The 15,634-nt window shown below is 37.3% G+C and overlaps 1 protein-coding gene across 1 annotated transcript in view; it reads left to right on the top strand.

Moving 5' to 3' along the window:
• p3h1 (prolyl 3-hydroxylase 1) overlaps positions 1-2,655 on the top strand; it is a 27,565-nt gene extending 24,910 nt beyond the window's left edge. The window contains exon 15 of the mRNA XM_059330047.1: positions 1,095-2,655. Within this exon, the coding sequence (XP_059186030.1) occupies positions 1,095-1,616 (522 nt within the window). The 3' untranslated portion in view covers positions 1,617-2,655. The remainder of the gene's footprint in view (positions 1-1,094) is intronic.
• The last annotated feature ends 12,979 nt before the right edge of the window (positions 2,656-15,634 follow it).

Below are 15,634 nucleotides of genomic sequence, written 5' to 3'. Positions count from 1 at the left end.
CCCATGTATATAGTGTTAAATTTAAAGTGTATAGTGTAAAAGTTTTTTCTCTTTTTGATGTGACCATATGTAAACTGCCCTACAAAGTCTAACTGCAGTAACTATATTTTTGGTCAAAATTGAGTTGTAACTAAAAATGAACTCCTTGATGTCCGTTTTATCTTCTGACAAAGTTTTAGATTTCAATTTTGCTTTATTTCAGAGAAATAATTATGTAAAAACCACAAAATCCAACTCAAAACCAAGCAGTAATTGCACTTACCACAGTCTGCTTTGGATATATACTAATTTAAACATAAAAATAATAGAAATGATAAGTTTATTTGAAAGGGAAATTATTATCTAGATAGTGATTAAGTTAAAAAAGATGAGATAAAATTTGCAATGCACTGCAAATTATTTGTTTCTTACCAAGATAAAAAAAACTCTAGATTTAGAAGTGTTAGATAATTTGTCTTGTTTTAAGAGTTAATTTCTTATTTTAAGTGTTCAACATGCTTATTTCTAGATTTAATAATCGCAATTTAAGAAATCTTGTCAAGTGAAATTATCTGTCCATGCAGCAAGATCATTTCCCTCAGATTTAGTGTTTTTATCTTGTTTTTAGACACACCTTTTTTGCAGTGTACAAAACTACAATGACACAGTGTATAAGTAAGAATCCATTAAATGTATAAATTGTTTTGCAGTAAACTTAGAAGTGAACTATGTTTTGTGCTTATGGGCTTTACTTGTAAGAGAAGCCCAGACAATGAAAACTCAAGAGAATTAAATGTTGGGAGAAAAAAGCTGCTATCAAATGAAATTCTTAACAACTGCAAAGCTGTTCTTGAAGTAATACAACAGTGTTGAGTTTGTACCATTCTTTTCATCAATAATAACTATGAGCAGCAAAGCATAAATAATGTACTATGGTGTGCCCTCATTTTAACCTTAATATCTTAATGGAGCAATACATTTTCACATCCACATCATGAGTCTTATCCATTATGAATGGAGTTTTTGTCTGCCTCTGGTCTTTATATTTTTATTCCTAATTAACTGATTTCACATTCTGTTTTCCCTCAAAATTTCCCTTTTTTTCTGTCCTGTAGGAGCGGATCCAAGCTCAGGATATGCTGAACATGTTTTCTACCCCTGTGAATGCGGAGTTCATGAAAACAGAGATGAGTGACACCTCCGAGCCCCGCCTGCCAACACCAGAGCCTCCTGCGCAGGCTGACCAGGGGAAAGCAGACGATAAGCAGGATGATAAACCAGCCGAGCAGAAGCTGGATGCACCAGCAGACACGCAGGCTGACAAACCAGCCGACTCCTCACCGGACAAAGTAGAGGAGAAACCAGTTAGCAAAACAAAAACAGGCACTAAACCCAAAGCTGCTCCTAAAGCAAAAGCCAAAACCGGAGACCAAGCAAAAGCCAAGACAGCAGACAAAGTGAAACCTGCTGCTAAGAAAGATGGGAAACAGGTGGTTAAAACACCAGCTAAGCAGGGAGTCAAAAAGGAAGCAAAACCAGCTGCAAAAAAGACAGTAAAGGTTGCCGCCAAGAAGGACACCAAAAAAACTGAGGCCAAGTCAACGTCAGACTCTCAGAATGGCAGGGAAGAGCTGTGATCCAACAGCTCCTGTGACTGTCTATGTGCTGTCTATTTTTCTATAATTTTCTACATGGTTCTGTGGGTGGTTTTACTGTTTTTCTCAGTCGCTTTGGTGCATTTTTCACATCACTATTAACATTTGCACAACAGTTAGTTCAACCTCCACAACATTTAGTCATTTGTTGTCATCATAGTAGCAGTTTCTCATTCCTTACAACACATTACAAATGCTTTTGGACATGCATCAAGTGCTTTCATACAACTCTCTCTGTCATGTCAGTCAAAATTAACTATACTTGTGAATGCTGAATAGTCATTCTGTATAAAACTAACAGTCCTCATTTCATTGCTTGTCATTACATACAAAAATGTTGAACTAGTTGTTAAAATCTGTCAAGCAAATTTCATACTTTTTAAAAATGCAGTAAAAATATGAAACATACATATTCAGTGTGTAATGATATATGACATGAGATAGATAGATAGATAGATAGATAGATAGATAGATAGATAGATAGACAGATAGACAGATAGATAGATAGATAGATAGATAGATAGATAGATAGATAGATAGAACAGTGTGTACTAATTGTTTTGAGAAATGTATTAACTGTTGTGCAAATGTTAATACAGATGTGAGAAATGCACCAAAGCGAGTGAGAGAAGCTGTAATGAAAATGGAGTGAAAGGCTGAATTTGTTAATGCAGTCTCACTGCAGATGTCACTGAAATCATTATTTGAGTAATTGACAATCAAACTGACAATCTGCTAGAGTGTCCAGATCACTGTTACCATTTTTTTTTTTACATCTGAAGCATTGTGCCTGGATAGATGGTACCTGATTTCATCTCAGTTTCACTTTTTTATTCACACTTTATTCGCTTTTATTTGTCATGTCATGTATGGAACTAAGCACATGTGGGTTAAAGGGGGTTGGGTGGATATAGGAGAACTGTTCTGTTGAGAAAAACTAAAATCACTTGTGTGAATCATTGTGAAAAAAAGTGATGTTTCTAAATTGTGGTGAAAAATAAAATAAATGTAGTACTCTAAGCCAACACTGGGTGTCAGGATGGAAGCGTTGTTCAGTAATCTGTCACACTCTCACTGCTCATTTAGCAAACCATAACAAATTCTCTTTTAAGAGAAATCCTCAGGTAGTGAACTTTTTTGGGAAGTCCTGCTGTTCTCCTGCTGTGATTTGATTTCAAGCTGAATAATTCAAAGCCCAAGTGATCATTGTTCTACTGACTTCCTTGAAGCTCAGCACATTTCAATGCTGTCACATTATAAATCTCAGAGCGTGCTTGGGAAAACGAACATGTCTAAGTTTGAAGTTCTGGCCGACACTGATGTATCTGTTTTCTCTGTGGACACTGCTGTTGGGAATTAATTAAATTTCGATTTTGCTCTTCACAAAAGATACAGTATATAACTAGTTCTCTCAATCTGAGCTATTAAGTTCTCCCCACAGAACCTCAATTGATTGAAGAACATCACTAATGGTCCATAGGTGGGAAATAACATTTGCTTAAACATTCATAGTACTGCACTGTAAATATTTGAGGTACTTTCTTTTCTATTTTGTCACTTTACACTTCACTACATCTCCAATAGGGCTGGGCGATATGGACCAAAAGTCATATCCCGATATATTTAGGCTGAATATATGATATATAATATATGATATATATCCTGATATTTTTATCGCAAAGTGAGAGCAAATGTTCAGTCAAAGTCAAAGCCAAATATGACATGTCACAAGTAGTTTTATTGAAACCAATTATTTAAGTGAACATAACAACTGTATAACTACAGGAGTACCTTTATGAGAAAAAAAAAATCAAAGCTCCATAAAGCGCACATTTAAATAAAAAATATCTTAAATAAAAGCCACAGCATGGATCACAGTGCAAATTTGAACTATATTGATATATGCGATATGGTATCAAATTAAAAAATATATTGATATATCTTTTATATCGATATATCGCCCAGCCCTAATCTCAGATGAATATATTCAATGATTATAGAAAATATATAGCTATAGTAACCCAGTTTAAAAAATAGGATGCTTTGTTTTCAATTAAACCACCCAATATATATGTTAATACAACATTCTGCTTACACTTTAATGCATCAATAATAATAATAACTAGAAAATTTCTACAGAAATTTTGATTGTGTGCTTGCCTCTGGCCCTTGATTCTCGTTGATTAAATCAGCAGTGAAACAGGGACTCTGTCCTGAGTTCACAGACACCTCATACAAGTTTCTAGGACAAACGGTTCATTAGTTAGTAAAAGGGGGCGTGGCTAATCAAAAGGGGCGGGGTAATCAACCACCAATTAAACAGGAACTCTATGCCGAGTAATCTGACACCTTATACAAGTTTCTAGGACAAACAGTTTATTAGTTATGAAAGGGGGCGTGGCTAATAAAAAAGGGCGGGAATTTATTAAATGTGACCTGCTCCATCAATATGAGTCACATTGACCCCGAAACACATTTTGAGATTTTGATGTGTCTGTAAAGAGGAGACTCTTAGCTTCATGTCAATACCAGTTTCTACGCCAAATATTCCATGAGATATGCTCATCCAAAGTTCGACTGTAATCAAACGTTAGTTTTGAGAAAAAGGGCTTTAAAGAAAATGATACAGATTCCTCCATGTTTCACAGAGATTAAAACACATTTATTAAGACTAGAGTCCAAATGAACACAATATTTTTGGGTCAAAAGTGATACCCCACATCTCTATGTGTAGTCTACTCATACTGTCACACATACACATGCACGTAACCATGTGCACGTGACCTCGTGCACGAGCACATACACAACACAGTACAGACCTAGAAGCTCATGTAGACAAGTATCCAAAACATATGGAATACAATAATGATAAAATATGAACAAATATACTGTACATATGATGTAATACAGAATATATGATGGGTATTTAAATATAAATAAATATTTAAATAATTAAAAAATATTAATATAAAGAATATTTATAAAATATTAAATATCAAGCCACATGCACACATGTACTTACACTTACTTACAAGTTCATATTCATGCAATTAAATATATATATATATATATACAGACAATGGCCCTTTTAATATAGTAATACAGAATATATTTTGTATTATTTCATATTTATTTATTATTATTTCATAATTAAACTGTCACATGCATCAAGGAAGCAGTCAGTCCTCTGGTGTTGCTGCTTCTCACACTGCATCCTCTGACAGAGTCATATGGGGCTTCACAAGATGGACCAAATATTTTCTACGAAATAAGATAGCATAAATGAAAAATCCAGTCATCACAAACCTTTTGGGCTGGCTAAATCATATTGAATCTTTGTTGAATGAGGCCTGATCATTTCCTTATTATTGGTTCAATATGATCAGTGTATTAACTGATAGACAGACTGCACAGGATTTAATACAGCCCCATATTCAGAAACATAACATATTTACCACACAGTTGTGATGATTCACCATATCAGATCTTTTAAACAATACTTTTTACTTAATACTCATACTTTTTTTAAACAATACTTTTACTATACTTTTACCATACTTTAGGCTGTTTATTTAGTTATAGCCTAAAGATCTCCTCACCTTTGTGTCTCACAGCAAACCTGTCTCCTACAAATAATGTGTGTATATTACTGTTTAACTAGAAATTTTCCTCTGGGGAAATTCTGAAAGGGCCACAGGGGCTACTGCCGGTGTGTGTACATAATGGTGGGATTATTCAGACCTATTCATGACCTTTAACCTCAAAATGTGTGTGTGTGTGTGTGTGTGTGTGCGTGTGTGTGTGTGTGAAACATGTGTATCTGGAGTGTGCGCACTTACGCGCACACTTGTGTGTGTGTGTATCGAAAACCGCATAAAGTTATCTGTGTGTGTGTGTGTGTGTGTGTGTGTGTGTGTGTGCTAACGTGCATGTGTGTGTGTGTGTATCTGTAACTGTAATCACAGCAAAGATCAAAGGCAATCAGAGCAGAGCAATCAACAGAATTAACTGCAACCAACTGCCAATGTTCCAATAGACTGGAATTTCTGGCCTCGAACATAAAGCATATTTGGCAAAACCATAATACCTATCATTGATCCGACTTCACTTTGAGTGTCCTGAGTTCTTCCTGAACGTCTACATATGTTTTTTTTAAAGAAAAATAAAAAAAATAGCTTTGTTAGAGCGATCTAAATAAACTGTTACATCTCCCTTTTTCAGAAATCTTCCTGCGTTTTTAATATGGGAGCCAATGAGGCTGTTGGTGCGTGTTGGTGGCGCATCTGTGCGTCCTACTTTGTCTCCCTCTACACTCTGCGTGATGACATCATCACTCTAGACTCTGAACATTTAGCGCAATACACACACATGGCAAAATCGCCCTCCCCATTAGTTTGGAAAAATGGAAATGTTTTCGCACTTTGTGCGAAAACTATACGTGCAGTCGAGTTAAATTCAGGCCGTACAACTTCCTGAATCAGTTCGGAATTTCATGAGCAACGGTTTGCGAATGGTGAGGCCCTAAAGTTGACGCAATGCGTTACGGATGGGCCAAAAAGTGCACGTTTGTGCACGTTGTGCGATAACATGCACGCCGATCGCTAATAAAAGTCATTCCACACGATTCCCGATTAGGGCGCAACTTTTGATAATGAGAGATGCCTCGTGCGAAGCGTTTATTAGTGCCACGGCTTAGCAGCGAGGCACGAGGCATCTCTTATTATTGCTCATGTTTTTTATTATTATTATTATTATTATTATAACCTGCATCACTGCTAGCAGTGATGGTGAGTGCCTCGCTGCTAAGCCGTGGCACTAATAAGAATAAGCCCGGTGAATAGTAGTTAGTGTGCTTTTGCAAGCAAGCACACAAAATAAGAAATAGTCCCGGTGAATAACAATTAGTGTGCTTTTGCAAGCAAGCACACAAAATAAGCCAGAGGAATAACAATTAGTGTGGTTTTGCAAGCAAGCACACAAAATAAAAATAGTCCCGGTGAATAGTAGTTAGTGTGCTTTTGCAAGCAAGCACACAAAATGATGTGGTTTTTAGGATAGTATCACCTAAAGAGGCCAGTTTGCATTAATGCATATTTTTACACTTGATACTTCAGAAACATTTTGCTGATCATACTTTCTATTCAGTTTCATACTTGACTACTGTCACCATATTGGTGATGCAGGGCTGCAGCAGCTCTAATGTGGGCAGCTGCCTGACCATGCAGAGGAAAAGTGATCACAGGAATCCTAAATATGATTGAATGGGGAGCTTTGCATTGCAGCAGCATTCTGGACCACTTATAACAGATCTCTGGTCAAAGTATACTCCATCATTCTGGGAAATATGCTTTTTTTTGCCTTCAAGAGTGAGATGAGAACATTGAGAGTGGTATCAAGTTTCTTACCTATTTTTTTGAATCTATAAGCTTGCAATAGATTGGAGGCAGGAAACAAGCTGTGAACACAACATTGACATCAAACTACCTTTGACAGGAAGAGGAAATTGCGAACTTGCGAATTTGAAAATGTGTTTGTGTCCACCTTCTCTTGATTTATCACTCCAGTAAACAATCTGGGATCCTAATGAGTTCATCAGAGAAATAGAATAAGGGTTGAAAGGACATTGCACTGTTTACTAGGATCATTTGGCACATAACCAAATTGTGATTATTGTTACTTGTTATGGAAAAAACACATGTAAGTAGGGCTGTAAAACGTGTCAGCCGCTCCAGAGTGAACAGCTGGCTAGTTAGCTAGCTAGCTTGCTAATTATGCCATGCTTTAATGGTTACAGAAATTATCTTAACAAAGTTGTCACTCATCTGGTGATAGCAATTTGCTCTGGGCTGTGGCAAGAGAGTGTGGATGAAGCATAGACTGTATATAAAGATGGACTGCCTGACGGCTCCCCAAAAGTTTAGCCAAAACATATCAATATCGCCCCCTGGTGGCTGGCTGCAGTATAGGTCATAATCCCCGCCCCCTCTATGATAGGGGATGGTACCAGGCGGCAATCTCCAGGTCTGAGCAGGGAGGCAAACCAGGAAGTGCCTTGAGCTGCATTCTACTGAAAATTCCAGCAGGGGGCGCTAAGTTTGGCTGCAAAAAAATTCTGTCCATTCATTTAAGTGCAAAATGAGAAAACTTCTGACTTGATTTATTACCTCAGAATTTTTTTTTTAGGACAACACTATGGTCTTAATATCTAGTAAAAAAAATCTTCTTTAAGACAATTTGATGTTATATTTCTTATAATGGCCCCATTTAGAAGAAAATAGAAGATAAAGAATCATATGATTTGGGGCGTGGCTACCTTTGATTGACAGGTCACTAACAAGGCATCAGGAGAGAAGCAGAACAATGTGGTGTTCACTTAGTGATCTCTGCTTGTTTACAACAAGTAGCAGACACTCTGTGCACAGTTAGCAATGTCGTTAATTCACAATCACTATGTTTATGATCAGCGGAGACTCTGTGCATAATTAGCCATGCTGCTTTCAGCTGCTGACGTTGTGCACAGTTCGCGATGGTGAAAACTCACCTCCAGAGTCTCTAAATCCCTCTGGGGGCTAACTTCTAGTGGAGACACGCAGAGTGAGGGGACTTTTGAGAGGGTGTGGCCTGAGACTTTCCCGGTAGCCACTTTCCCCCCCTAGTGGAAACCATGGTCGAAACACAGCTTGTGTTTAGCTCATAGAACTTTGACCCTTTCACAGTGTAACTAAAAATGTCTTGTTCAGTGTTCGCTTGAATGAAATGAAATGAGCATCCCAATAATATGACACCAGACATGAATCACAGATGCACATTGCTAACCATGCTAGGTAACTAGCGTTAGCTGGGCGCTTAGCATTTGCTGCAGATTCAAGTGATAATTCTTTGTACAGACATCACGACAAGCAAACCCTTTCATGTTGGAACATTGTTATAATTAAAATAAAGATTATAGCTGCTTTAATGTTCAGTATTTAATGAACCACACATCTAGATGGAAATAAATACAAGAATGAATGATTATTTCCATCTGAATTTTTAATGTTTGCATTAACACTAGCATACATGGTCCCTTTATACATGTCCGTTCAATCTGTTGTAACGTCTGGAGTTGGTGCGTAGGCAGATATGACGCTGGGATATGTGAAGTGATGTCTCTGTAGGTTTAGCATGTGGATGAAGTCATGCCAGCACAGAGAGGCCATCTGGACACACACACATGCACACACTGGTTGTAATTATGGTAGCCCAAATAAAAAGTGGGAAACAGTAGTGACGAGTCCTTCAGAAAGGAGTATGGAGGATAGTCCCACTGCTGCCCTACATATGGAGAAGCCCATGTGCGTGTGATGTGTGTGTCAGTGTGTGTGCGAGTCAAATGTTTAGTGAAAAATTCTTTCAGCTCAGTTCAAACACTGCAGTCTGTGCTGACGCAGGACCCGTACTCTGAAACACATGCATGCATTGCAAATCTCCACCCACTCTCCACCAACACAAATCCCCACTCATACACCAGTCCATGTAAATGCAGACACACATGGGATCCTGCTTAAGAATTTACAAGAAGTCTCATGTTGATTTATCTTCAGAGAATAGCCAATTTAAGTTTGATTGAGCTCGTAGTGTGATTAATGTGAAGGGCAGATGGACTCGGCTGTCATGCATAAACCAACTCCCAACCTCCTACAACACAGAATACATGAACAGGACCTCTCTGCTCTGCTGCAGTGTGTGTGTGTGTGTGTGTGTGTGTGTGTGTGTGTGTGTGGTTTACTGTCAGTGCTTTCTTTGTATCGTCTTACTCTTGTTTGATTGAAAGAGGGAGAGAAACACACAGGCCACTTTGTTTTTCTATGTATTCGTGGCCTATGGATTTGACCATTGTTTCTCCAAAAGGGAGTGGGAGAAAAAAAGCGGTGGGGTGGGGGGGGAGTACAGTAGACAACGGAGAAGTAGTCCGTGATTGGTACAGCTGTCTCTGACTGTTGTGCCTACAGCCACACCACATTTCAATACATTTTCATACGTTTTAAAAGTTCACTGTAACAAATTGCTGAAAGAAAACAGCCAAATTGAGACAGTAACATACTGTTTTCCATTAAAAAGGTATTATACTGTAGAAAACAATGCATTCTGGGCAATATTTGTAGGTAGCTTGCCGTTTCCCATAAAATATATATATATATATATATATATATATATATATATATATATCATATATATATATATATTTTTTTTTTTTTTCTAAGTCTCTTCTTGTACACATTTTTAATGGCTCTTTTTTACTTAACAAACTCATTTAGGATATGGTATATTAAAATTTCTGAGGTTACAGTGACCACAGCACTTAATTCATAGTGATTGGCTTTCAGACAGTAATATGCTCTATTTCCAAAAAATGACTGCATTGTATACTGCAGCAATATTGCAACAAGCTTCAGCACGTTACTGTGTTTTAGTCTACTGTATTTTACTTGAATTCAGTGTGTGGTTTTATCACAGTACCATACTGTAAAGTAGATAACAGTAAGGGAACTTTAAAATTAACAGTAGAATACTCGTAACCCTGCTGCCAGTATTTTACTGTTAATGTACAAGACAATTGTTTACAGTGTTCTTTATTTTTCCATAAAATAAACTTCAAACTGTATCAATGCACTGCTATAGACTCTGTGTGTGTGTGTGTGTGTGTGTGTGTGTGTGTGTGTGTGTGTATATGCCACACGGTCGGCCCTTGTTGCCATGGCGATGTGGTGGGCATGGAGACGGAGGTGGCAGGTTGGGGTCAGGCACAGTGGGGCGCGGAGCTGAGATTAACTGTGACTGTGACTCTGGAGAGAGGAGAATAAAACAGCAGGCTATCAAGAACTGACATGACCTCCGTCTCTCTGCTCCTCCGGCTACGGGCGGCACATCCAAAGGAAACTTTTCATTGTCCAATGTTTTGGCTGCAACTTTCAAGATCAGCCTTTCACTTATCTCTGTAAACCCTTGCTCAGCGCTCTGGGAGATGTGTGAGTGTGTTTGTGTGTGCCATTGTCCCGTTACTGAGAAGTTATGTACAGACACAGCACAATTCTAAGGGAGTTTTTTTTTCTTTTTGGGGGGTGTTTAACCCATTTAGGCCTAAAATGCCTGGAAAAAATGCCTGTAAAACCTTTGGGCGATTTTAAAATAAGCCCCTTAAACTTGAAGTTTTTTTTTAGTAATTGTATGTCTTTTTTGGTAATTCTGTGTCTTTCTTAATAATTTTGTGTCTTTTTTTGGTAATTCTGTGTCTTTTTTAATAATTTTGTGTCTTTTTGGGTAATTCTGTGTCTTTTTTAAATAAATTTTTGTCTTTTTTGGTAATTCTGTGTCCTTTTTGGTTATTTTGCGTCTTTTTTTGGTGATGATTTAAAAGTTCTGGAAAAGTCCCATGTTGGATTGAGACACTCCCACATGTATTCTGATGCATTTCATTGGCCAAGAGACTGAAAAAAGGTGGAAAAAAACTACAAATACTACAAAACGACGTATCCGCTTTCCCAGCTTTAATGGGTTAAGGACCAGAATGAACCCGTTTTATTGGGAATATTTAAGAGCTTCACTTGAGGAGACACCATTATATTAATCAAACAGGCTCCCTCTCCCTTTGGAGGACTGTGAGGTGTTACAGTACAAGACAAGGTCAAACTGTAGCTGTCAGTTCCATTGCTGCTGCCGGTCCATCTCAGCACTGTCCGGCCTCTTGTCTAAAACCAACCTTGTGTTAGTAGCACAGAGGGGTCTATTGTTTTTGTGGCTGTTCTGACGGATGCCTGGGTGATGACTTCAGCTCCACCATGAACTGTCTCCTTATTCTCCTATAGGACTGGGATCACAGCCGTGCCGGTCTGGGCATGGGACCACAGCTGAGAGGGAAGCAGAGGTCCAGGAAGGTGCTGGGCATGTATAGTTGTGTAGGAAGCCAGATCTATAGATAGGGATGCACAGGAAAATATGTGTTTAAAACTCATCTGCCAGTTTTGAACCTTTTATTCAATGTTAGGATTTTTTATAACCCAGCTATTAGAAATTGTTTATACTAAAATTACTGGCTCACAGGGTACTTTATTAGGTGAAGTCTGTTCCTGATAAAGTGGTGGTGTGGTCCTCTGCTGCTGTAGCCCACCTGCTTCAAGGTTGGATGTGTTCAGAGACGCATAGGAAAAATGAGTTGCTCATGTGTTGCTCAATCTCGTCTCTTGAGATCAGTTTGAGCTTCTCATATTCGTGTAATTCTGTGATCATTTGTTTCTGAATTACTTCTCCTAAGGGACCATTAGGAGCAAGAAATAAGATGAAAAAGAGAAAAGACATCACTAAGACAAAGGAGGTTGAGTTGAGAAAACCATTTGAGCAATACTTGACAAGTGGGATAAACTGAGATCTCATAGTTGTATGCCCCTGATCTCAATTATGTCTCAATTCAATTCTCCTTCAAAATAACCGAGACATAATTGAGATCATTGAAATTTTCTCAACTCAACCTTCTTTGTCTTAGTGATGTCTTTTCTCTTTTTAGCTCATCTCTTGCTCCTAAAGGTCCCTTAGGAGAAGTAATTCAGAAACAAATGATCACAGAATGATACAATATGAGAAGCTCAAACTGATCTCAAGAGACGAGATTAAGAAACACATGAGCAACTCATTTTTCCTATTCTGCATACCTTGGTTGTAACAAGTGGTTATTTTAGGCCCCGTTTACACGAGGACACTTGCGAGTAAAAACGCCAAAATATTTGATCTGAAGTGCCTTTCGTTTAGACGGTGACGGCGTTTTTGGGGCTTAAAAATGCAAAAATGTGAAACCAGCCTCCAGAGTGTAAAACTGTAATCCGCTCCGCCGTAGCGTGTCCGTCTACACTGCCAAGACACAAAACTCTGCTCAGATCTGCTCACGTCATGTACGCATTTATGTCACATCCATGCTCCAGTACAGGAAATAAACAAACATGGGATTATTTCCATAATATAACAAGATAAATTATCTAACACTTCTAAATCTAAAGTTTTTTTTTATCTTGGTAAGAAACAAATAATTTGCAGTGCACTCTGCTCGGGCCAGTTCATCACTGCTTGCAGCTTTAATTTATCTTATTTTGAGAGTTCCTTTCTTATTTTAAGTGTTCAACATGCTTATTTCTAGATTTAATAATCTTAATTTTAGAAATCTTGTCAAGTGAAATTATCTGTCCATGCAGCAAGATAATATCCCTCAGATTTAGTGTTTTTATCTTGTTTTTAGACACACCTTTTTTTTTAAATACTTTTTTTACCCTTTTATTTTTATTTTTTATCTCTAACTCTGTTTTTGGATTGAGTTTTTATTACTATTTTATTGTTTTACTTTTTTTTAGTATTTTGTTGTTTTCACTGTTTTTATTTATAACTATTTGTGTATGATTTTATTGTATTTTAATAACTGTACAGCACTTTGGTCAACTGAGGTTGTTTTTAAATGTGCTCTATAAATAAACTTTGACTTGACTTGACCTTTTTTTGCAGTGTACCATTTGGATCACAGATAGTGGCTTTTTTTTTTATCAGAGAGAGTTACTCAACAGTACGCGTGAGGATCTGGTTAAAGTTATGTCTCTGGCAAAGAATTAGTCTGACTGTTTGTTTAGCGCTGTGTGGAGGAGCTAATGGGCCTGAATAAACTAGCGCTAATGGCTGAATGACATTTTTATTGGCCCTCATAAAACGGGATGTAGAAATAATGATTGCAATGTACATTTCACTGGAAGGAGAGGTCCTGATTTCAGTCCCAGTGTGGAGGTTAATATGCTAAGTACCCCAGTGTGTGAAATGTTGGCCTGTGAGGAGGCATTAGCTCTTTGGGGAAGTTCACAGTGCTAGGGGGGATTTCAGGGAGGTTAAACTCCGTGTTGATATATAGCTCTGCTGCTTCCAGGCACCTCCACTCCCCATTCCTTCCTACCTGTACCTTCCTGTCCAAATCTCCGGCTCTCAGCCTCCAGGCAGCTGGCTAGCACCCATAAGCCCCTGGGGTAACAGCTGTGATTCTTGGAGGCCCTTTTGTCGCATCAAATGAAGACGTCTCCTCTGGTTGTTACGGTGAAGGCAGACCGCTTGGCTCACTGCCACCCACTCACAGAGAGACAGATGGCAGAATAAAGTTGGTGGGGGGGATGAAAGTCGTTTAGGCAAAGATGTTAGCAGGAGGACAGACAACAGAACGTAGCATGAGGGAAAAGTATTTTTATATGTGACGAAAGCTGGTTAGGTTGGTGGGAAAAACAGCAAAAAGGGGAAGTGGACGAGACAGCGAGGGGGAGATTCTCCTTCACGAGACAGCAGGTACATGACACATTTTTGGAATAGCAGCCAATAAAAAGGTGGCAAAGAGTGTGAGAAAGGTTTTGTAGACACTAGTATCTAAACAGTGGAGTAAATGCTCCCAGCCAGTCTTAACACCTTGTCACTTGCAGGGTGGAGATGCCTTACACTTACCACTGGTTAAATGTAATTTAGTAACTCTCAAGTGAGCTATTGGCTTGTAAGTAGGGCTGGGCGATATATAGATATAAGAAATATAATTTTAAATGTATCGATATAGTTCAAATTTGCACTGTGATCCTTGCTCCAGACAAGCTGCTTTATATACGTATATAAATGCTGCCCTTACTAGGGTTTGTCATATTTCGTTCTTTTGTAATGTTTGTTATTCTTTTCTCATATAAATATATTTATTTCAGAAAAAAGATTGGCCTATTTTATTTCATAGGCTGTATTTATTTAAGATATTGTTTTATTTAAATGTGCACTTTATGGAGCTTTGATTTAAAAAAAAAAAAAGAAGGTACTCCTGTTGTTACACAGTATTTATGTTCACTTCAATAAACAGTTTCAATAAAACTACTTGTGACATGTCATATTTGACTTTGACTCAACATTTGCTATCACTTTGAGATTAAAATTTCGGGATATATATCGTATATCGATATACAGCCTAAATATATCGGGATATGACTTTTAGTCTATATCGCCCAGCCCTACTTGTAAGTGTATCATGCTTCACAAGGTTTCATAGTGTTAACTAAATATCCTGTATCAGGACCAAGACGCATCATAGTTCATCTGTCAAAATTACATAAAAACAATCAAATGTCTTCAGTTCAAGGTATCAGAAGAATTATAGTTATTATCAAGTAATCTGCTGATTATTTTTCAGTGATTCATTTAACAGTTTGGTTCATAACATGTCCAAAAAAGTGAAAAATGTCCAAAGTGAGGTCTTAAAATGTCTTGTTTTGTCGACAATATATAACTTCTCAGCATAAAATGTACAAAAATGTTGAGCACACATTGTAGGGTATTTTGTTTCTCTTACTGATGCTACTCTTTTTTGACAATGCACATTTGTTTCTCTTATATTTACTTTGTATTTTATGTTTTCATATCATACTTACAATTCTCAAAGTGCTTTAATTTGTTAGTTGACGATCATGGTCAAGCTATTTTTCAAAACATTTTTAACAAATGATGCTTTTGAAAAGTTATGGGGACAAAATCAGCTATTTAAAAAATAGGTGGCATCCCCAGTGTAAATACCACCTATGGGTCAATTGGGTAACACTTTACAATAACCATCATTTATAAATGGTAAACAGATGTTATGAAAGTTTAATCATCATTTATAAACCGTATATATGCCATTTAGAATGGTAAATACATCATTTATTAATGTTGAACTAACTAAATAATTTATAAATGGCAAAAAGATGGTATATTAATGTAAGTTTATAGTTACTTTACCTTTAACAAACAATCAAATTATAATTAATAATTTATCAATAGTTTCAGTTGCACTCAACTTAACATTTTGTAGTACCATTAAGTATGTTGATGATTTTGAAATGATTCATATACCTTTAAGAAAAAGTATAGCACTTTGTAAATGGTTAATAATTGCTTTATAAACCATCTATAAACATCACTTAGTTGGTTATTGTAAAGTG

This window comes from Centropristis striata, chromosome 3 (genome assembly GCF_030273125.1).
Source record: "Centropristis striata isolate RG_2023a ecotype Rhode Island chromosome 3, C.striata_1.0, whole genome shotgun sequence".
NCBI classification, from domain to species: Eukaryota; Metazoa; Chordata; class Actinopteri; order Perciformes; family Serranidae; genus Centropristis; species Centropristis striata.
Note: the sequence above shows the minus strand (reverse complement) of the source record. Positions and strands in the feature narration are given on the sequence as shown.